At 46.3% G+C, this 24,379-nt stretch overlaps 1 protein-coding gene across 1 annotated transcript in view; it reads right to left on the bottom strand.

Moving 5' to 3' along the window:
• Window positions 1-3,056: 3,056 nt before the first annotated feature.
• The window catches only part of FHIT (fragile histidine triad), a 235,104-nt gene continuing 213,781 nt past the window's right edge, over window positions 3,057-24,379 (bottom strand). The window contains exon 5 of the mRNA XM_023754063.1: window positions 3,057-3,164. Coding sequence (XP_023609831.1) covers window positions 3,063-3,164 — 102 coding nt within the window. The 3' untranslated portion in view covers window positions 3,057-3,062. The remainder of the gene's footprint in view (window positions 3,165-24,379) is intronic.

Below are 24,379 nucleotides of genomic sequence, written 5' to 3'. Positions count from 1 at the left end.
CTAATGTAGATGCCTTCAAGAGGCTGAGGAAACAGTTGATGGTATTGGAATGTTTATCTTTGTGGCCCTATGGCAGTCCTGTCATGCAGAAGGCGAAGAGATTAGCCAAAGAACACAGATGCATAAGCCACAGACAACAAACAGTATGGTGATGGGAAGGGGGGAGGTCAAGGGGGACACCAGTAATAGTGTCAACAATAACATTAAAGTTAAAAAAAGGAAACTGGCAGAAAAAAAAGATACAGAACAGGATTGCTACTGACTGAATGATTTGCTAGGCATTTCCATACCAAACATTCAGCAGGGAGCAGCTTGTTGCCTATTATAGTCCATTTTCCTATTTAGGGCATCTCTGGGCATAGGTTGCACATTCTTCTTTGCCATGTGTTTGTTCTTAAGGAAGACTAAGGGCAAAGAGAGTGTTAAGGTCAAGCCCTAAACACTTGGCCTCCCAGGAGAAGGGGTGGTTGCAAACAGATCCAATCAGCCAGGACATTGAGTGTCCCCGTGGGAGGCAATGGGCGTGGTGCAGACCTTCCTGCCTGGTGTCCTCCCACAGGGACAGGAGGGCCTCTACTCCCTAGGGAAGCTGACCCTAGCTTTCCCACATGTGCCTCATCTCCCCCACGCACCTGGTCAGCGATGTGGGGAGCACTGGCCTAGGGGCTGGAGCAGGTCTGGAGTCATGTTAGTCTTTAAAGTATGGGTATGTCCAAATATTGCATGGCAGCCCAATTTATTACCAGATTCAGAAGTTCAAGGAACCCTTTAACACTGTATAAACATTGGGTGTATAGATGCATTTTCAAAAGAGGGGGGGTAGGTGTCACAGAGCCAGGTGGACCAACTCACTGAGCAGGTTTCCTGAACAAAACGGTGCCTTTCCCCTCTGTCTGTAAAGAGAGGGACATGCAGTCCCCTTATACAACAGGAAATGATGTTTACTAGTTGTGTCATCACCCATCCGACTGCCCAGAAAACAGGAGGGGATTTGTTTGGTCTGTAAACAAAAGCCCTTAAAGAGAGAAGTTCATGCTAGTTAATTTAAAAACTCACACACTGTGCAATCGCTTGTATAACAAGTTAAGGTAACAACCTTTCTGGTGAGACTTCTAAGGCACATGGATTCACCTGGTAGGCAGGAGATGCTAGGCTTCAAGGCAAAACAGAAGCAAAAAGGGACAAAAGCATACTGGGAACTTGGGTGAGCAGTCTAAATCCTCTTGAAATGTCTAGGAGAACATGGGAAGACAAAGCCCTCCCATGCAGCAAGCCTCGGGAAAAGCCTAGAGCTTTCTTGCCATTACACAGGAAACCCAGACAGAAGGAAAGCCAGCCTAGGAAGCTGACTCTGAGGCATGTTACCCCATTCGGACCGGACATTCCAAAATGACACACTCGCTTTCAGAAGAGGACAGAAGGAGGTTGGCAGGCATGCCCCTAGGCCTGTGTTCTTAGGTAAACTAGCTTGATCCTAAAAAGAAAGAAATGAGGAGGTGAACGGGTGAGAATGAAATATCAAAGACAGCTTCTGCTAGCACTACACGCTGTCCCTTCAGGCAATCGAGTGCTGAGCTGACAAGCCAGTGGCCTGGGGGAATGAAATCAGCTTTCCAGAATGCTAGGGCCTGAGCACGCCCATGGTAAGGAGCAGCGGGCAGTTAAAACTGCATCTTTCTAGTGATCAGAACACTTTCAAAGGGGGGGAGGGGGGGTGCTATCAAGTGCACATACACTTGAAACTAACTTAAAAGGGCTTACTTTACAAAGTAAAAAGGAAATAAATGAATGCGTTTTCTAGCCAAAATTCATGATCACTAAGTGGTTGATTCCATTTTATATAATTCAGTTGCTACTAGTATTTGTCCACTAATTGTATTTAATTAGTACCTGACGTACTTCAACAGGTTATAATATAAACACATTTACATAAAACCAGATGAAAAAAACTATCTAAGGAGGTTTAACAGGGGTGCCAGATAGACTACAGGATGTCCAGTTAAATTTGAATGTCAGATTAAACAACAAATTATTTTTTCATCTAGGTGTATGTATCCCAATATTTCATGACAACCCTATTTAGTCATTAATTTCAGAAGATCCATGATCCCCTTGACATTATATAAAAATTTGGTGTTTATATGCATTCTTAGAAGGAGCTTGGCTATAGATTTCTACCAGCATCTGAAATCTATGTTCTCCTCATGGTTAAATACCATTAATGCAAAACATCATTCTCACCTTGGCCTCTCCCTGTGGCCTGAGCTTCCTAGCAGCCAAAGCTACATGGAAATGCAAAGGGTGATTTACCAACCAGCAGCCGGAGCAGAGGCGTGGCTAACCTGGTCTGGAGACAGCTGGTCCACAGCACCTGTCAGACGGACAGGGGAATTGTGGGCCTTGAGCCTAAGGATGCTGTGACTCAAAGGATTTTAACCTCTTAGACCAGTGGTTCTCAACCTTCCTAATGCCGAAACCCTTTAATACAGTTCCTCATGTTGTGGTGACCCCCAACAATAAAATTATTTTCATTGCTACTTCATAACTGTAATTTTGCTACTGTTATGAATCTTAATGTAAATATCTGATATGCAGGATGTATTTTCATTGTTACAAATTGAACATAATTAAAGCATAGTGATTAATCACAAAAACAATATGTAATTATATGTGTGTTTTCCGATGGTCTTAGGCGACCCCTGTGAAAGGGTCGTTCGACCCCCAGGTTGACAACCGCTATCTTAGATGATCAGGTTTGAGTTACAAACTATCTTGGGCTGCTTTGTGAAAACTGGATTGGAGAAGAGCAGGATCAGAGAGGAGGAAACAAGAGAGAGGTGAGGGTGAGCTGGCAGGAAGAGAAGAGATAGGAGAGGGGACTCACAGGATGGCTTAGGCCTTAGGAATCCGGGTTTTCCTTACTCTGGCTTCTCTGTCTTTTGCAGCCACCAGCCTAGAATGTTGGTGCAGCTGCTTTTCTACATCCCCAACCTGCACAGGGAACCCCTTTCCTGAGGCCCTTGGAGGGTCTCTGTGGGGAGGAGGTGGAGCCTTTACCTGCGTCACTGAAAGTAGGCCCGCAGGGCCGCGGCTTCCGCTGCCATTTCCTCCTCTGATCTCCACAGGGCTGGGGAGTCCGCTCCCCCTTTGTCATGTGTCTGGAGCTTTGGAGAAAAAACAACACAGAATTAGCTCTAATGGATCCTTGAGATCTCCTTGAACAAGTACTGTGGGGCAATTGAACAGAATTGCAAATCATAGGCTGGGAGGTGTGGGTGTGTGTCTTTTAATTGCCTTGGTTGCCAAAATTTGAATATGGGGTGGTTTCATGTATAAAATCACATTTCCAGCATTTGCCATAAAATAACCATATTAGGCTGCTGTTTGGTGTGTGAGAACATGGGCCCCTTCCCACGCTCCAACTCCCCTCTCACCCTGTGGAAACATGATGAAGGCCATCAGTAAGTGGACTGGCCAGCTCCTCAGTCAAGAAACGACAGAGAAAACAGCCAGCATTTCGGTCTCACACAGCTTATGTGCAAGCATGTCCCCTCCCGCAGCATGCCCTGTTTTCTGTGCTCTGTATAACCTTGTGCTGAAAAGGCCTGGGTTGTGGAAAATTTCCCTGGCTGGCCACCACCGGCGCATCGCGAATCCTAATCCACCCATGTCTTTCACAGCCAGCCCTCGGGTTATTTCTTTGGAATTGGCAAGCATTATGCTGAGGTTCTCTCACACCCTGCCTCTTTTCCTAACACAGGATGGCCTGTTCTCTGCTTGGAACTGTCTACCGGGATTGGGTGTAGGAGTCACAGATTGAGGGGGCATCCTGCCATTTATAATCCCCACAAGACGCTAATTTTCTTTTTCAGCCCTCATCATTCATTCATTCATTTCACTTACCAGGCATGGAGCTTGCTGCCTGCCATTATCATTCCTCTCATCTGGCCTGGATTTACCTACCACTTTCTGTGCTTTAGCCCCTCTTATACGAGCTTTGAGTAGTTTTGTTCAGTGAACCAAAATAGCCCAAGCACATTTACAGTAATAATACAAGGGCCATGAGTACAGAGTAAGAAATAAGAGTATGTCTATTAAAAGAGGCTTCAAGCAGGTAAACAGTAAAAAATTAAATTAGGAAACATCAAAATATTAACAACTGATCTTAGTTGAATCATTTAAAAATCCTCTTCAGATGCCCATATTTCTTTAAAAAATAGCTTGTGTATGTCTCAGATTTACATATAGAGTGGATAACATTTCCATTCTATCAGAGAGAGGGGCTGTTCTCAGAACTCTCCATTTGAACAGCTCAATTTTCCCCTTAATGTCCTACTGCAATTCAGTTTTATTAACTAAATCTGTTATTCCTGTGTGAGACTCTATACACCACAAAATGCTGAAGGTATAACTTCTTCACAGACTGCAGTGTAGTATTTTGTGTTAAGCCATTTGAGGAGAGTGAGGCAAATGATTTAACAGCATCAATGATGGTTAGTATTTAGGATGTGAAGGGCAGTGCCTTTGGTGTGTATTATTTCGTCTTGCATTTCATTGAATCCTGACAATAACCCATATACAAGGCAGGAACTATTGAGCTCCATCTTGCCAAGGAAGAAGGTGAGGTCCCCAGAGGTGCATTCTCCTGTCAGAGATCACCTAGCGAGGCAGTGGAAGCACCAGTGTTGTTCCCAACAACTGATTTTGCCTGTTAATCCATCCTTGAGGAACTCCAGGGCCACCCACGTAGACTGTTCTACACACCCTGCTCCACCCAGCAGGTGCATTTGCCCAAAAGTCCGCTCCTTCTAAAATAATCTTGCTGACTCAGCAAAAACTCTACCAACGAAAATAGTGGGATTTGCTGTTTCAGTGATTGGCTAAATCACTCTAAATCTGACCCAGAGACCACCACCCTGGCAGCTGGCAGCAGATGGAGAAATTGCCCCATTATCTGAGAGCAAACTTTGCTACAGAAGGAAAACAGAGAGGGGACAATAGCCCAGCTCTGAAGCTGAGCTATCTTTCCACCCAGGGGAAGCCTTCCCCTAAATGAGGTTCATTAGCATATAACCAGGCCACAGATATGTTTATGAGGGTCATGGATCTTCCCTTCAGAATCTGGCTGCCAGCACCCTGGTTTTACATCTTGCCACATAGATTTAATTCTCCTTCGTGGAAGAAAACCACATTAAGAAGTCATTTCCTCCCTTGCAGAGGCAGATCTGACACAATTGCTACAGGCGAGTCAAACTGCATTGCCATTTTTCTACTCAAGAACTAATTTTCATTTTGATACCAGCTTTAGATCTGTTATAAATCCATCTAGTAACAATTCAGTAGGATGACAAAGAACAATGCAAAGCTCGGAAAATACGGTCTTCCCACTTCCGGCTCCGCCATCGGAAGGCACAGAAATCAAGCATTTAAGTGGCCTCATCAGTGTGGATCGTAACAGATGAATCCAAATAACTTAGAGCTGGCAAACGTTAATGACTTTCTAATTATTAGGCGACCGTCTGTTATTGACATATGCCTTACAGATGGCAACGTTGTGCCAACGCTTAGAAGTTGTTTACGGAAAATAGGAAATAAATAAAACAAAAACTAGTCATATTTGCAAAGCTCTGTTGTATGTGGTTTTTAAAACTGAGAGGTTTCCCTCCTAAATGCCGCGAGGCAAGCCTGTGGCTTTCTTTAGATCGTCCACGCTCAGGACTTTGGAGGGTTATCGGAGTTGTAGATTCTTGCTGTTTGGTGTGTTTCCCCACCCACCTGCTGATGGCCTGATTGCCTGGTCACTTCAGGCCCGCTTGTTTCCTGGTCTCCACAAAAAGATCCAACACAGTCATGGCTTCAGTCACAGTGCCAGTGGAAGGACTGGGACTTGGAGAAAGCCTGTGTTTCAGTGGAGTGGACAGAAGGAGGTGCCACAAAGAGCAAAGAGATTGATTTTGATGATGTGGCTGCAATAAACCCAGAACCCTTAGAGCGTCTTCCCTTACACCCGAAGGATAATCTGCCCGGCAGGTGAATGTAACAAAACAAACACGCACATCAGTCAACTCCACAGTTCCTGCTCCAGAGGAAGGTCTCTGAAGCCGCTCCCCGGTGTCCACTCTCTCAGTGGTTCACATCCCCACTCCGGAGAATGAATGGAGTGGAGCTGCCCCTGCAGCAGCGTTCAGTGGCTACCGCTCCCCTAGGAACTCCTGCCCTGCAGGGGCTGAAATGCCATTTACACTGGTCAGCGAGGAGGTCAGTGTGCAAAGGCTGTGAGCTCAGTGCGGAGGAACGCATGTGTTGTGAAGGCAATGGGGAAGATAAAGAACGAGCGAGAAGAGAAGAAGGCCCATTCTGAAATGAGAATAAAGTGTGCTCAGGAGTATGACAACAGCTTTCCAAACGGGGACTTTGCCCAGATGATTAAAGATTTTCAGGCAACTTTGGGTGGTCATCCATTTACTCTGCTGATCCTATCGAAGAGCACAGCATATGCGTTTGTGTTAGGAAACACCCATGGAATAAACAAGGATTGGCCAAGAAAGACATGGATGTGATTTCCATTTCTAGCAAGTGTCTCCCCTTTTACATGAGCCCAAGTTAGAAGTGGACTTAACAAAGGGTCTGGAGACCCCGACGTTCCGCTTTGACTTTGCACTTGATAAAACGGCTTCAAATGAAGTTGTCTGTAGGTTCATAGCAAGGCCCCTGGTACACAAGATTCCCCAAGCGGGGAAGCGGCAAGACCCATCCTCTGGGCGGAGGCTTTTCTGGGGAAGCTCAGATGCTCCTTGAGGTTGTCCTGGCTCTGAGGAGAGGGAGGAGCCTTTAGTCCAGCGTTCTCAACCTGTGGGTCGCGACCCCTTTGGGGGTCGAAGGACCCTTTCACAGGGGTCGCCTAAGACCATCGGAAAACACATATATAATTACATATTGTTTTTGTGATTAATCACTATGCTTTAATTATGTTTAATTTGTAACAATGAAAATACATCCTGCATATCAGATATTTACATTACGATTCATAACAGTAGCAAAATTACAGTTATGAAGTAGCAACAAAAATAATTTTATGGTTGGGGGTCACCACAACATGAGGAACTGTATTAAAGGGTCGCGACATTAGGAAGGTTGAGAACCACTGCTTTAGTCTGACTCTGGCTGTGGCCTGCCACCCACGCCCTTGGTCTGGGCACTAATCTGTCTTGTACTTTAAAAAAGTTTCTGGGACCTCCTCCTTCCTTGCTGTTTTTTTGAGGTCCAAGAGGATCCCTGCTGTTTTGTGTTTATACATTGTGTCTAACAACAAAGCAGGAGGAAAAAAGAACACCATGCTCAACCCTGGCTGCTCACGGGAATCACAGGAAGAACTTTAAAAACTGCTGATGCGGGCTCCTCCCCAGGGATTCCCATTTAATTGGTCTGGCGGCAGCCTGGGTTTGGGAATTGTTTTCAAATTTCTCAGGCAATGCTAAGATGCACTTAACTGTTGAGAGGCAGTACGTTTGGGGAAAACCGTCTGTGTATGTAGATAGAGCCGTGCACATAAGGAACTGAAGCATTTGTCTTTAGCCTCCTGCTGGCGGCCCTGCCAACAGGTTTGAGGCTGTCCTTTGCAGACTCGCTGAAGCCTGCTTTGTTCTGCACGCACCCTGTGAGAGGAGAGCCTGGACCACAGGCCATGCCAGCAGCCCCGGGACACTGATCTAGCTCAGAAGCCTTGGAATGGGGTTTCGGTCTCTGCAGGAAAAAGGACCCTGGGGAAGGTCCTGGAAGAGCCACCCAGGTGACTTGGAAATGAACATGCTGCGGTTTGGAGTCGAGTTCTGCTTTCCTGAGGCAACCGCAGAGCCTGGTGGCCGGAAGCCATTGTCTGGCTCGCTGGGATAGGCCCTATGATCCTAAGCAATGGCTTATGGAAAGGCACTGTTTGCCTTGGGTAAGCTTTAATGAAGGGGCTTCCCTCCTATGAATCTTCTAGATTACCTTTAGCTGTCTGCAGGGACAGGCGGTGACCATGGATTAATACACCAGATATTTGTTCTGTCCTTGCCCTTAAGCACTGAGCCAGCCAGACCCCTTTCCTGTCCTCATGGGGCACCCAGGTAAAGAGGGGAGACACCGAATGGTTAATTGTGAGTGAGATGGACATTACCAAGTGGAAACATGCTGGGAAGGGGAGAGTCAACTTAGTTTCACAAAGAAATCGTGTTAGAATGAAGAATGATGGGGTGACGGGGTGATCTAAGGAGCCTCCAGCATTGGGGTTATTCCCAAACCTGCCCAGCTGTGACCTTAGAAAAGACAGAGGAAAATGTCCAAAGGATGATCAAATTCAAGGCTACCACTTGGTCCATTCCAGGGCTTATTATTGCATGACATTCAGAGTAAACCGCCAGCCCTGTTTAAAAGCCATGGTTTATCGGTTCTAAGATGTACTGCTTTTCACATTTTAACATCTCTGAAATCAAAGCATGTCCTAAAACTGATGGGGTGTCATAATTTACTTTTTCTTTCTTAGTAGCACTTAGAATAGCAACCCTTCCTCCAGGTGGGGGGGATTCAATGCGCTTTGGCATCCGTCTCTCCCCCCTGCGGTTCCGTCACACAGTTAAACTGTGAAAATGCTCAGCGCCATGGCCGACATGATACAGATTCCATCCTTTCCCTGTGTGACAACAACAGCTGAAGCTGTTCTCACAGATACTCGATTCACGTGCCAACTTTACAAAGTTTGCAAAAACTTGTACCCAAGACTTTATTCACCTTCAACAGAATGAATGAAATCTGTGATGGCTCCTCAAAGGGAATTCTGTTTCTAGACAGCTCTGAGAAGGGATTTATTTTCAAGTACCTGCAGTCACCCCACTTTATCTGCCTGAAAGGATTTTCGGGGGAGGAGGTGTTGACGGGACTTCTGATTGCAGTGCTGATGTGTGTTGATTTGGACACTGTGCCTTTCTGTGCCTGGAGGCTGTAATTGTGAGACACGTGGGTCATAATTGATTCCCGGGTGTAATGCTCAGAGTGCCTTTGCTATTGGCATTGTAATAGCTGAGTAATGGAGTACAGGCGCGGAATGATTCGTGGTGACTTAAATACTTTTCAGAATTTGGGAGTAATCTGTAGTAAAATGCCAAACTATCTTCAAAGGTGTGTGTGTGGGGGGGCACTATTTAAGCCACTTCTTCATCTTTCATTGTTATTAGTTTTGAAAAACAATACAAGGAGCAGAGAGCTTAAATAAACCATGTCTATGGGTCTGTGGTTCCGTTCAGACAGGTATTCATACTAAGTATGGCAAGGGAAATACTTCAATGAATGGGGAACTAAATACTTTGAGTTTTAGACCTAATTCCCTGTTACTACCTTCTATTTGGTCTGCAAGCACTTACTGAGCACAGGATATATTCCAGGCACTGGTCTAGGTCTTATGAAAGCTCTAAAAATAAATAAGCCCAAAATCGTTGCTTTCTAGGGTCTCACCACCCAAAAGGGAAGGCAGATTCATACATACATAATTTAATACAAGTCGGTCTGGTGTAAGTATTAAGCTATAATTTCCTTCATTGTGTCCTCAGAATATCTCAGAGTCATTCTCACTGGGGGCGGGGTCCAGAGCTGATTTTAAAAAGTCAGGATTCGCACTGTGATTTTAAGGAAGGTTCTCATGGCCATGGGTTCTAAGTGTGTGCCATCCCTCCTGCCCCTGTGCCCATGGCAGCTTCACCTGCTACTGGCACTGCTCTCCCTCATGAATCCTGACAGGAAGTTCCAGCCACGCCTGATCACCCATGAGAGTCATCAAGAGAGCTGAAATTTCTTTGCCATTTTGAGAAATCTTAACACTCCAGTGTTTCAAGATGAAACACACACCCCAGGACCCCAAAGGTGTCCTCCAGTCTATAATGAAAGCTCTGAAGCCTAGTGAGAAAGTTGCTCCCTTTTCCGTCATCTTTCAGTTCTTCTGATTAATCAAAAAGTCTCAACCTAGCCGGTTTTGCTCAGTGGATAGAGCATTGGCCTGTGAACTGAAGGGTTCCGGGTTCAGTTCTGGTCAAGGGCACATGCCCAGGTTGTGGGCTCAAACCCCAGTGGGGGGCGTGCAGGAGGCAGCTGATCAATGATTCTCTCTTATCATTGGTGGTTTTATCTCTCCCTTTCTCCCTGAATCAATATATATAAAAAGGAAAGTCTCAGTTGGTACTAGCATGTCCTTAATGTGGTGTCCACATGACCTCTCACACAAGGGTGGAGCCACCCAGACTCTAGCTAGAATAAAATAAGAGATTTCTGTCTAGACCATGTTTATTTTTAGTGTTATCTCCCATTTATGATATCATCTCAAATTTCCTTGTAAATGTAAGTTAAAAATAAGAATTGATTAAAAAAACATTAAAACAATGTGGGAAATTGGCATTAAACATGGCATTAATGACCACATATTAATACACCAGATATTTGTTCTGTCCCTGCCGTGCTAGGGGAGACCCCGCCCTAAAGCGCTGAACCAGACAGACCCCTTTACTGTCCTCATGGGGCACCCAGGTAGGGAAGGGAGACAACAAATGGTTAATTATGAGTGAGATGGGCATTGCTAAACAGAAAGATGCTGGGAGGGGGCTAACCTAGTTTGAAAGCTTTTGAGAGTCAAGTTAGGAGGCTCCAGAGGTGGGAAGGGCAGCTGAGCGAGGGACTTCTAACACGTGGGTGTGCTTGTTCCGACTGGGCTGACCTGTAGGAAGTTTCCAATTTTGGGGGCAGATCTTGGACATCAGAATAATGTCATATTGTGAGAGCGCTAAAGAAAGCAGAGCACTGGTCTGCGGGGGTGGCGAACTTGGGGTGGGGTGTGGAGGAAGGCCTCACTGAGGGCGACTTTAAGCTGAGAAGTAAACGATTAGAAATCCATTGAGCAATGAGCTGGGAGAAGGGAGCTCGGTGGTGGAGAAGAGTGAGGGGACAGCATCTGCAGCCTGTGGGGGGGGGGTGGCTAAATATCTGGATTTTACTTTTGGTGTGAAGATATTAAAGGGGTAGAAGCAGAGGAGTGAAGGACTGGAATAGTTTTCCTAAAAGGTGGCCTGGCTGGAGAAGGAACTAGAGGGAGACAGTGGCAGCCAGACAAGAAGTGACAGGACCTGGGTGGTAGGGGCGAGGACAGGACGGACAGGAGGGACGAGGGGGTGCTCCGTTGCCCCATAAACCTGTGTGGTGTCGAGTCAGCGGCAACATGAGCAGTTCCTGAGTGGGGCTCGGTCCCTCCCCGTAGACCAGCGGTTCTCAACCTGTGGGTCGAGACCCCTTTGGGGGTCAAACGATCCTTTCAGAGGGGTCGCCTAAGACCATCGGAAAACACATATATAATTACAGTGGGGCCTTGACTTACGAGTGTCCCAACTAACGAGTTTTTTGAGATATGAGCCGTCTCTCGGCCGATTTTTTGCTTTGAGTTATGAGCTAAAATTCGGTTTACGAGCCAGCTTCAGATACCTCACCGCTAGTTGGTGCAGCGAATGTCACAGTGAACGCCACAACATCAGCCTAGCATCACGTGTCTCACTCGTTCACTTTATGATTTGACATACGAGTAATTTGAGTTACGAGCTCCGTCACGGAACGAATTAAACTAGTAAGTCAAGGCCCCACTGTACATATTGTTTTTGTGATTAATCACTATGCTTTAATTATGTTCAATTTGTAACAATGAAAATACATCCTGCATATCGGATATTTACATTACGATTCATAACAGTAGCAAAATTACAGTTATGAAGTAGCAACGAAAATAATTTTATGGTTGGGGGTCACCACAACATGAGGAACTGTATTAAAGGGTTGCGGCATTGGGAAGGTTGAGATCCACTGCCGTAGACAGACCTATGCCTCTGATCACTGCCTTCCTGGCCCTTTGTGTAGCACACACGGATCCCGGCTCCCCTGCTCAAGGCTGCTCAGAGCTAGTGCAAAGTCTGCGCCTCCCTTCCGTCCTGTGCTTCTCACAGTCCCAAGTCCCGGTAGCCTTCCTGGACCATTTGCTAGTAGATTGGTGGTGAGAAAGATGCCATGATTTTGGAGGCTGTCTCTCTCTCTCTCACACACACACGCACAGCATCCTTTGAGCACGAGTTTCCTCCCTAGAACCAAACTTTTCTCCAACTGCCGGTTATTGAGCAGACAGTCACCCATGCTGGGCTTTCCTGGGGTCCTAATCAATCACCTCATGCTCTCACTTGATACCAAAAAAAAAAAAAAAAAAAAAGGTATTGTGCCGCCACTTGGCTTCCTTAGAACCCTGAGGTTATTCAACTATTTCTTTGTGCAAAAATATGTTAATGGCCTTTCTTCTAACTCTGTGTGCAGGATCTTATGAACTGGAACCCCAGGCTGATTGCTAGATGGTGAGACCTTTAAGTGCAATCAAATTCCCTCTGGTCACTGTGAAGGCTCCAAAGCCCAGGTCTCTGCCCTTTGTCCAGAGGAGCTCAGGTAATCAACGCAGCATTCATCCTCTGATGAGCTGCCAAAGCTCTGGCTTCAGTCTAACTTGCTTGAGTAAAAGCAAACGTTTTTTTAGCGCTGCCAGTGGGGCCCAAATGCTGAAATAAGCTCTTATATTAATTAATGGCAGCCTACTTTCAAGGAGCATAGAGTGTTGATGTTTAAGAATTTGTAACCCCCCAAAGTATTTATTAACGAGAAAATCACAGCCCTGGAAAATAATTATGCCAAACCACTGTACTATAACAGAACCCAATTGCTTATCCAATTATACATTAAAGTATCACATTGTCAAGCCGATTGCCAAAGCAGCAAATGAGACTTTGCCCTCATCACAGTTTGGACCAGATATTCCTCAGTCGACTGTATTGAGAAAGGTCTTCAGAGCATCCTATACTGTATAACCTATAAAACGTGTGCAAACCAAGGCGGGCAACTCATGCCTGCCATCAGAAAATCACTTTAATTGGTTGGATATTAACATTTGCAGGTTTCCATCGGAAGCTTGCTAGGAGCAGCTCAGAAAAGGGCAACCCTGGCTTCTGGTCCTATGCAGAGTTGATTTTGATTAAAACATCAAATGAGTCCCTTCCTGTCAGGGGAGCCTGCAGGGAGGCTAACCTGAAATCTGAGGTTAAAGAAAGGCCTGCTGCACTGCCTCCTAGCGGCCACCATTCAGAGCTTTCTTACAAGACATCAGGCAGTTAAGGAGCAGGACTTGGAAACTAGACTATGGCTGGGGAGAATGTGGGGGACAACATGGGAGTCAGTGCATTTGAGAATTGTCTGCACAGAGTGAAGTGCCATCTGGAGTTATTCCTAAGACACTCCACGGCTGCCATTTCCTTCAGGGCTTACTCCAGTGAGCCTCATGTTTGTGAGGGATGAGACTAAGCTGCCTAATCCCTGGGCTCAGCATTTCAGACGGAAAGCCCTTTACAGCAATAGCTTGACCACTGCCACAGCCATCAGTTGCATAAACCCAGGAGTTCATTCTCCTCAAATTATAATAAGCCCCCAACAATAGTTAATTGGGCAAAGAGCCTCCTGCCTAGCTCCAATGCTCAGAGTAGAAATCATCAAATCACAGAACTGTCCATCTTCCTATCCCCGCTGCTCGCTGTGCCTGACCCCTGGGAGCAGAATCCCCAGCAGCACTTTCCCTCCCAACTCACTCTCTCCATTTTCCAGATGAAAATCTGAGCCTCAGGAACTCACATCCCAAGGCTAATTAGGAACAGTATTTGTTGGGATTAGAAATATCGTTTGCTGGACCCACTCTGTACATTCTTGGGAACGTCATTTGGTTGACATTTTAGAAAGCGTAGTTGACAAAGCAGCACAGAACAGAAAAGCTAAGTTGCAAACAGAGATCAGCCTCCCCCAGGGGCAGGGCCTGGCGGTCACTCCTCTGCGAAGGCAACTCCAGGTCAGGGCAGTTTTCAGGAAGCAACACCTTGACCAACACCTGCCCAGGCCCCAGGCTCCAGCTCCAGCCTCCCTGAGCCTTCCCCGTTTTCAATGGGTAAGAAATTGGTGAAGCATCAGGAACTAGAGATTAATACCAGTTTGATTTCCTCAGGCCTCCCGTTTCTGCAAACATGCTCACCTAGAAATGAAAGCCTTTCTAAAAGGAAGGGCTGTGACGCAGCAAACTTCGGGGAGGGAAACACTGATTCAAAAAGCAATTTTCTTGGCCAGTCGCATTGCATGAGCCTTTCCCTGTGTTTGGGATATCGGTGCTTGAGCAAGTGTTGCCCTGACTCCTGGAGTGATGTCAGAATGAGGAAAGGGAAGCGGCAAAGGGCCAACTTCTGGTTTCATTTCCATCTTCTAAACATTTGTTTCATATACACTATGGATTCTTTTTTCAAAGGCACTAAGAGAACCTTAAGAAGCAGGATCCAGGCACTACAGCAATTCCTCAGGACAGTGGAATGTCTGCACTGCACAAAGGTAAGCCAACACAGAACATGCAGCCAAAAATACGCCACCACAAACAGCCTCAGACTCCTGCTCAACACCATGTTCCAGGCAGCAAGGCTGAGCCCTGCAGATAGACCCACTGGGAGAAGCTGAATTAGGTTGGGGGCACGTACAGCACATGTCCCCCAAGCGTCGGAAGCTGGTTTCTCTAGAGAACTCGCTCAGTTATTCAGCAAATAGTGCCGTGTCTACCAGGCGCTGGCGCAGTGTATTGCACCCGCACCGCGCCGTGGGGAGCAAGCTGGACACGGCCTGGTGCCCCTCCGGAGGCTTCCCTTCTAGGCAAGAGAGCAGGCAATTTGCAAGTAATTGAATCCATTGCCACCATGAAAGAGAAAAATGAAGAGAACCACATTAGACAGTGTGGTCAGGGAAGACTGCTCTGAGGAGGTGGCGATTAGCTGAGAGGGATCAGAGGAAGGACGGTATCTGCGTGGTCATGAGCTGGCTGCCGAGCAGGGGCTGGAGCAGAGAGAGGAAGTGCCCAAAGAGAGGGCAAGAGATGAGCGGAGACGAGGGTGACCCTCCCTTCCTCAGCACTGGAGGCTGGAAGAGAATGGGGGTCAGTGATTCATTTGGTCGCATCACCCTCGTTAAGCACCTACATTTTTAGGCTCAGAAGAATGATAACCTGTGGACATACAGTATGTCCAGGTACTCGAGGAGAAGGTAGAGAGGCAGCCAGAACAGCTGGCCCAGAGGCTCTGCGCCTGGGCCTCTCCCTCACCTTAACATCAGCTCCACAGAAAAGCAGGTGAGCGGCAAGCTATTTGCACAAGTGGTGGCCACAATGGAGCAGGCTGACCTCGCAAACTTCTTTCCAATGTTCACCATATGTTTGGCAGAGCTACACGAGCTACCCTAGCACCCTCCGGCCAGGCGCCGGGCACCGGCACCACGTATTGGCAGATGAAAAACGACTAATGTGAAATCTATACTCCACTCCTCTGATGGTCATGATTCCTTCTTTCTATACGACTCCTTCTGCCTCGGTTACAAAACTGCCCCCCTCACAAACACATTCACTTCGCAGGGAGCTGTTCCCATGCCCTTCAAAGAACTTGGCCCACGGGAGCTGACAAACAAATTAGGAGCCAACCTTCCCAAACGCCTCTCTCTATTTCACTTACAAACCTTCTTTAATGAAGACATAAAGCCTGGATGTAGCTGAAACGCTAAGCTCACCTTGTGTGGCGGCAGATCTTTGTCACACGGGATCTCAAACATCTTTTTATGTTTTAAGCCAGAATATTGAATGGAAAGAAACTGAGGCTTCCTTATTGCTGGCTCAATTTTAAAAACCCTAGAAGTGACCATAACCCAGAAATCAGCACAGACAACAGAGATATGAGGCAACTGCAAACTCACTTCTTCACCATGGGGTGAAATTAAAGTGCATTGCCAGGCTTGTGACCATTTCAAAGCACCAGGCCAGAAAAGAGATGCCCTCCCTCTTTCTGCCTCCTACTGTGTATCTAACCTCCCAATTATTTATTACCAAGAGTCACAGTAGACAGAGCCAAGCCTGGGACTTATATTTATACCTATAAATATACATACATAATAAATATGCATAATATAAATATGAATTATAAATATATAAAAATAGGGATATATACAAATAGAAATAATGTTATATAAATAAATATATATATCTCTCCTAGGCTTGGATTATGTATGTGTGTGTGTGTATGTATATATATACATATATACATATATATGGCTTGAATTTTAAATATTAGTATCTTTGATATTCTCATTAAAGCTGAAAATATTAATGTTGAGAGTTATACCTGTATGAATTAAACACCCACAAAAATTGTCCTAATCCTTTAAGTAATCTCACCTCAGTGCCACCAAAGGGTTTAAAGAAGTTTATTTGGTTGATTTGAAAGGATAAAAGATCAAAATGCTTTAAAATAGTTTCTTATAATTTCAGGTATCGCTTTAAAGGCCCCCAAACAAATATTTCTGTAAATGCTCATTCCTAGACTCAGTGTCTGATGCAGATCTGTAACGCTCTCCAGTCTGAGCACCCCTGGGGTGTCCCTCCTGCCATACTGCCTCCGCGGCACACGTGTGCCCTGGCTTGAAAGCTCCAGGGGCGAGGGTCTGATTTGCAGATGCCCGTTAGTCATTAAACATCACTTCAATGGCTATGTAACGGCAGGCCACAGATGAAACAAACATCTCTGGGCAACATGTAGGATCACCACATAGGATGGTTGCAATTTCCCTCCCTGCGGAAATCCCGCTTCCATTGCAGAACCTCCATAGGATTACTGCACAGTAGCATTTGCATGTGAAAGCACTGACGTTATTAATTGGATTCCAGATGTCTGAAATTGATTTATCCCTCCACTGAACGCCCCCCCCCCAACACCCCCAGGATCTATTTGGGTATAACACTTCACACAGGATGCTGCTCTTAATTAAAACTGCTCTGCCTTAAGAGCTTTATGTCTGTGAGACAGTCATCCAAACGTTCTTCTCTCCATAAATTTGCTCTCATGTCCTAGTTCTGAAGCAAAAGTAATACTTGCTGGATTTTAATAAACACGTCTGCAGTAGTAATATAAATTTCACATGCTTTCTACATTTTATAGCTTCTTTCAGTCCTCTTGTGTATACGCCAATTCCTACACCGAGACTGTATTCCAGGGCTTCGAAGCCCTAGCTCCATTTCTGCTGCCCACCATTTGGGGACAACAGACAGTCTGCTGATTGATATTTAGGTAGGAAACAGAGTGTTGGAAAAAGCCATTAATTCCCAAGCTATCTGCTCCTCTAGCTCTTTAATTTTTGATTTTGGCAATAATTGACTCCAATTGGCTTACTAGCCAATTTATCAGTCCAAGATGTGCGAGTGTTCCTAATTAGTTGTTCAGACTGTGTCAATCAGATGCCAAAATAAAAAATTTTAAAAACCAGACAAACTAATTTTTTTGGCATCCCAAAGGCAAAACCAACCACTGACTGTCCTTTCACTTTGCAAATGGTTATTTGGGCCTCGGGTGGAGAGAGAGCTTGTCTACTGATAAAAGGAGTCAGGTTTAGGCAAGCAGCAGCGAAAGCGTGAGAAACAAATGCTGCTCTATGGAAACAGGCCCCTGTCCCCGGCCGCAGGGGCAAGGGTTTCAGTCCAATGGCAGGGACCCTTCTGCTTCAGGGAAGTGAAACGGAAGAATGGGAGCCCGAGAATAATGACAGCATAATTGTGTTATTGTTCTAATACTACTGTTATTCTTAATGGATTCCTACTAAGTGCTCGCTAATTGCCAGGTTCTGGAACAGAAATGATCTCATTCAATCCTCCTAAGAGCCCTTGGTGCTGCCATCTCCCTTTTCGGGCGAGGAAGGTTAGGCTCGGAGATGTGATCTCATCTTACAGCTGGCGGATGGTGGGCCTCCAGATCCGCTCCCTCAACCTTCCTTCTCTGTCTCATGGACAGTATTGAACATCTGCTGGGCGATGGAGACTAAGATGAAGTCTCTGAATCAGAGCACTTTTGCACATGGGCTCTCATTGGATCGACTTTGAGCAGACAAGAGGCAAAATACTGTTGTCCCCATTTTGCAGAGAAGGAAGCAACGGCCCAGGAAGCTCAAGTGAATAGTTTGAGCCTTCCAGTCTTGCTTCTCTACTAAAAAGGACCCTCAATTTTAAAATAGGGGTGGCCTGCATCTAGTTTCACAACTGAAGAAGTATATGTAGGGGCCCTCTTGTTTTAAAGCAGAAATTAAGTTCTAGGTAATGGCTCAGGGCCATTTCGACTTAGACCAGCGATTCTCAACCTGTGGGTCGCGACCCCTTTGGCGGTCGAACGACCCTTTCACAGGGGTCGCCTAAGACCATCCTGCATATCAGATATTTACATTACGATTCATAACAGTAGCAACATTACAGTTATGAAGTAGCAACGAAAATAATTTTGTGATTGGGTCACAACATGAGTAACTGTATTTAAAGGGCCAGAAGGTTGAGAACTACTGGCTTAGACCCTAACCTTTGCCTTCTACTGTTCTGGTCCTGAGTAAGCTGGTCCTTGCCACCACTTTTTTGACATCTTATTTTCAATTTCACCCTCATCTCTCTACCCTTGGCAGCCTCTGTTCCCACCCTATTTAAGTAGGAGTGTTTTTTTAAACAACCTGCCTGTCTTACCACCAGCCCTTTGCACATACTCCTCTCTCTGCACGGAATACATTTCCTCCCCTGCTCCCCCAGCGTTGGGCTAGGAGGCTCTTTTACGTGGCTTCATTTCAGGAAATTTATTCTATTGTGTCTTTTATTATGTCTATCTTTCCACTAAATTATAGATTCTATGAATGTAAACCGTATCTATTAGCAATATTCAACTTTTCCTTAACCTTCACAACATCAATGTCACATGGTTCAATCCAATATCTTAACAACGACCTTATACAACCAGAACTAGGCACACAGTAGGTGTTCACTAAATACTTCTTGTCCAGATAAACACCCATATCAGATATTCAGAAGGCCAACACAGTTATGGCCATCCTTAGCCTCAAAGAAGAGTTTGTTCTCGAAACAATTGTTATAACACTAATGCAAGAGCAGAGACATATGCTGTAAGAGAGATACAGAACAAAATAGCATCTCATCAACCTGAAATCCAACTATATCTACTTAATACATTTTTGTAATATAGTAAACTTATAAAGAATCTGAGTAGAAGCCAAACTTCGAGTGTCCCTGGTCTTAGCCCATGGACCCCAATGGTATTCCCCTCTTTCAAGGATAATTGGAGAGAAAACCAAATAGCAAACAAAGGACAAATGAAGGTATGTTTCAGGTCAGCATCCTACCCTTATTTGTGACCCATCACTAATGGCGATTTTATTGTTTCAGAGGTTGGATAATCACCAAGAAAGATGACCTCTGCTTGTCCCAGAGCTAATCATCCTTCGAAAGAGGAACTTGAGCGAAAATGGAAACAACAGTTTGGGGCACAGGCTGTGGTGAGCAGTGAGCACCCCTGGCCGCCTCCCCTTCCTGAGCTGGCCCTGCTGCGATGCTACAGACCTCTACTGGGTGCAGTGGGCACCTGCACGTTCCACAGATTTCCTTCTCAGTGTGGACACTCTTCTGTGTGGCTCCCTAATTGTACATGTGCAGTGTCTGCAGCAAATGGAGGTTCCTGGGCCTCTGCTGGCCGTGGATCACATGTGTAATCAGTGTATATAATTACTTACCACAGGCTGCCAGGCCAGGTTTTCTGAGCATTATTTTGATTAACTTAAGCTCGATAATTATGTTTCAGAGACCACAGCAGTACACATGGAATTTGCAGATTATGCCGCCAGCTTACTTGATTCCAATAACATGTTTTTTTCTGACAGTGGGTTGGTTTTGATTTTTTTAAATGGCCATCTGATAATTATTTAGGTTTCAAAGTTTCTACTCAAACAAAATCATCCTGCTATTTAAGACAGTTTCTCACATAATGAACAGCCTAGACTGAAATAGTAGGCTTCCATGTATTTTTACAGGCACAAATCTGTTTTTACTACTATACACCCTGCCGGGTGGCAGGCTCGGACACGTCACACAGACGTTCGGAGCCGGGGCCTCTGTAAAACGGGGTAGGGGACCTCATGCTGTGTGAGTCTCCTGGGGCGGCCATAACGAAGTACCTTGGACCTGGTGGCTTAAACATGGAAATTGCTTGTCTCACAGCTCTCCAGGCCAGAATTCTGAGATCAGGCGTGGACGGGACTGGTTCTTCTGAGGGAGCGTCCGCTCCGTGTCTCTCCTAGATTGCGGGGTCAGCTGGCAGTGTCTGGCATTGCTTCACTGCTAGCCCATCACCCACATCTCTGCCTTATCTCCCCATGGCATCCTCACATCACTGTCTCTGTGTCCACATTTCCTTTTGTGCAAGAATACCAGCCTTTCTGGATGAGGGCCCACTCTGATGACCTTATTTTCACTTGATTACCTCTACAAAGGCCCTATTCCCAAACAAGGTTACATTTCGAGGTACTGGGAGTTAGGGCTTCAACATACCTTTTTTTTGGGGGGGGGGGCGGGGGAACAACTCAACCCATAATGCATACGCATGCCTACTACATAGGGTTGTTGGGATGAGTGGATGAGATAATCCACACGAGGGCCTCGGCAGTGCCTGGCACACGGCACGCTCAGCAACTTAGTTATCATTCGTGTGGAATGTCTCATGCCCCAACTCTCTCACCGACAAGTGCTGGAGATTTTCTGTTTCTTTTGTTTCTCCGTTTCTCTCATTTTTCATCAAAGGGAAATGTAAATGAAAAGGCAAAACACAGATCAGTGCAAACATAGAAGGTGCTGCCACTGACCGTCAGCTCTTCTCACTTAACTATTCCCTCACCTGGGCTTACGTGGTAAAACAGACGCATGCGTGTAAAACACATGCAAACCTGCCTCGGCCAGTCTTTGTCAATTATTTGAGAAATTATCTGAAATAGCAGAATGATTTTTGTTGGAGGGAAACTTTGAAACCTAATTGTCAGATGGCCATTAAAAAAATCTAAATGAACCCACTGCCAGAGAAAACATGTTATTGGAATCAACTTGCCTCACTTAATCTAAGTTTCTTATTCTGCCTGGAGCACATACTCCCCCTGTTCTCTTGGCTAGCTCCTTCTTGCCCCCTGAGTCTGAACTTGAATACAGCCCCTTCAAAGAGCCTTCCTGGGCCACCTTATTGCCGGCCGCCCCCCAGTCTCATCAGAGAATGTTCCCTTCGGGGGTGGCAGCCATAGCCTTGCTGCTCCACAGAGCACACCATCGGGGCTCCTTAGACACACAGACTCGCAGGCTCAGCCAGGTGAGTCTGAAGCCCTGTGCCTTGTCCAGGCCAGCGGCCAGGAGCCCATGTGTCTCTTGGGCACGTAAACCATGGCCAGTCTGAGCGGATGTGCTGAGCGTGTAGAATACACACCAGATTAAACCTAGTGCCAGAAAGAATAGAACATCTCTCATTAACATTGTTTTATATTGCTTACCTTTTGAAATGATAATATTTTGGCTATTTTGGGTTAAAAACATATTAAAATAAGGTTTAAAATTATGCGTGTGGCTCACATTATATTTACACGGGACAGGGCTGCTTTACAATGTGAGAAGCGCCGCCTGGGATAACCATCCAGGATGAGTGTTGGCAAAGTATAGCCCGTGGGTCAGGTCTGGCCCAGGGCCTGTTCTGGTAAATAAACTCCCCTTGGAACAGAGTCCTGCTCACTCATGACATTGACTGCGTCTGTGCTACACAGGCAGGTGCAGGCGGTGCCACAGAAAGCGAGTGGCCTGCAGGCCTGAAGGGTTTACTGCCAGGCCCTTCACAGGAAAGGTCAGCCACACCCTGGTCCAGGGCGCCGGTCCCAGGGCTGGGCTGCCTGACTCCAAGTCATGGCTCTACTGCTTTTCATGTCTGTCCCCAGGCTCTGTATCTAAAATCTGGGATACTGGTTGTTATAAACATGAATATTTTAAAATTCTGCCTTGCACACAGTAGGTTCTCAATAAATGTTTGCCACCATTGCTAACAATCACCACAAGTTACAATAACTCATTTTTGCTTTGTTACCTTTTTTTATTGGGTGTCGCCCCACCAGCCTAAAAACACCAGGAGAGCAGGGGCATTTCCTGGCTTGTCCCAGCTGTTCAACTGAGCACAGTTTCTGGCACATAATAGAGGTTCAATAAATATTTGTTGAAAGAATGCGGTACTGAGGAAAGTAATTTGGCCAATATGTGGGCAGGGCCTGGCCCTGGTTCTTCGTGCCCCCGAACTCTTCACCTCTCCTGCTACACCGTGTGGTCTTAAGCCAGCAGCATCCACACCACCTGGAGCTTGTTAGAAATGCCAAATCTTAGGCCCCACCCCAGACCGAATGAATCTAAAACTCTAACAGGATCTGCAAGAGACTCATGGGTACTTTTCCATCTGAAAAGTGCTCCTTGGACTATAATTCCCAGTCAAGTCACATCTGCTTATTCATTCAATGAGTAATTAATGCAGTCATCACCAAGCTCTCCACTGAGCTCTGTTCCCACTGCCCAAGACCAGGGCTGACTGCTATTCACTACCCAGCTCAGGGCCTGGGTGCTCGGCTCCACAGTGAATGCCACTGTGCGGTGTCCGAAAGTGCCCTTTCTCCTACCAGCTTCAAACCACTGCACAGAAATCTGCTTATCTTTCCCCACCAGCCCCTGGTGACCAGGCTGCAGGCTCTGGGGAGGCAAGGGCGCTGAAAATCCACTCCTCGCCCTCGGGCGCCTGCCTCGGGGAACTGCTTCTCCTCTGCATTTTACACGCCAGTGGCTGCACCACCCAAACATACAATCCACTCGCAAATGTTAGCTCAGGCACCGCTCCTTGTGATTCTACAAATGAAAGCAAATCACCTCTTCCTCGTATTGCACGCCAATTAACATTCTTCCCACACAGACTCCATTTCTCTTGCTCGTTGCTGGCTCCGAGGTTCTATGCTCTTCAGCTCGAGATTTTCTTAGAAACGGCCCGTTATGTGGCACCTCTGAGGATGAGGGTGTTTAAACTTAGCACAAAATCTCACAATGAATTCCCATTTGTCACAGCAAGAAGTTTCAAATTGTGGCCATCAGATGAACACTTTAAATTAGAAAAAGACTGATTAGCATAATTCTTAAAGGTCTGAACTCTAAACTCACAGATGGCCTCTGAGAGGATTGATGGCGCATAAAGGAGATTAGGATAAATCTAATTAGTGAGGGGTGTTCCGTTTCTGGAGTGAAGTGGTGAGCGATGGAGAGAAGTGATGGATGAACAGATGGATATAATGAAGCCCATTATAGTCTCTGATTCCCATTTGCGTGATGGAGCACATTACCCCATTAATGCTTCTGTGAGCTCACAGAGCCAGAGTTTGGTGCTGTGACCTCGACAATGAATGGGAATTGGCTGCCCAGGGTTGCATGTACCCACAGGGTTTCAATGAGCCGGAAAGCTCCATGTGCCTCCTGAGGGAATGGCCCTCGCACCTGGCTGGTTTCCAAGCCACTCAGGCCAGAGGCCACAGCTTCTCTGCTCCCACTGTTCTACGATTTTGAATTTCCTTGGAAACAAGCTCTGGTTTGCCCATGTTCCCGAGGTGATGGGCTGACATAGACGGCTGTTCTCTCCACTGGGGTGATGGCTACACATTATCACCATTACACGCTGAGGGACCTTGTAATAGGGCCTAAGGAAGAAAAGTGGCAGAACAGGGCCCTTTCCTTGAGGGGCTCATGACTCAGTGACAGAGACGTGGGATAAATGACAATATAGGACATTTCACAGATTAGGTGCAAAGGGGGGGCCTGAGTGGCTGTCGCAGCACAGAGGACAGAGGGGAGACAGTGGCTGTCCATCAAGCAAAAATCCTGGAAAAAGGTGGGACTCCCCTAGGACACGAAGAAGAGCCCATTTCCCCCGAATGACCACGACCACCTCCTGAATGTCTCCTTGCTTCACTCTCGAGCTGCTACACTCCAGCAACCTTAGAAGTGGAAGTCCGGACATGAGGTCCCGCACAGGAGCAGGGTCAGTGACTCGGGACCCAGAGACAGGTTCATTGCGGGACAGGGCACCAACCATAAGAAGGACATTTCACGTACAGGCTACACTGGCATTCGGGGGCACGGCTTCCAGCTTCGGCTCACAATTGCACAGTGGGAAGTTCCTGAGCTCAGCTCTTTTCATTGGCACCAAAGCTACAGCTACTAATGAAAGAGCGAGCCCTGAGAACGACCTGGCGACTCACAGAACAGATTTCCTACAACCATGGATCCAGAGGAAAAGCCACATTGAGAAGGTGGGAGGCCGAGCCTCCATCCAGTCAGGACCCCCCCCAACCACAC

This window comes from Myotis lucifugus, unplaced genomic scaffold, assembly GCF_000147115.1.
Source record: "Myotis lucifugus unplaced genomic scaffold, Myoluc2.0 scaffold_55, whole genome shotgun sequence".
Classification (NCBI taxonomy): Eukaryota; Metazoa; Chordata; class Mammalia; order Chiroptera; family Vespertilionidae; genus Myotis; species Myotis lucifugus.
Note: the sequence above shows the minus strand (reverse complement) of the source record. Positions and strands in the feature narration are given on the sequence as shown.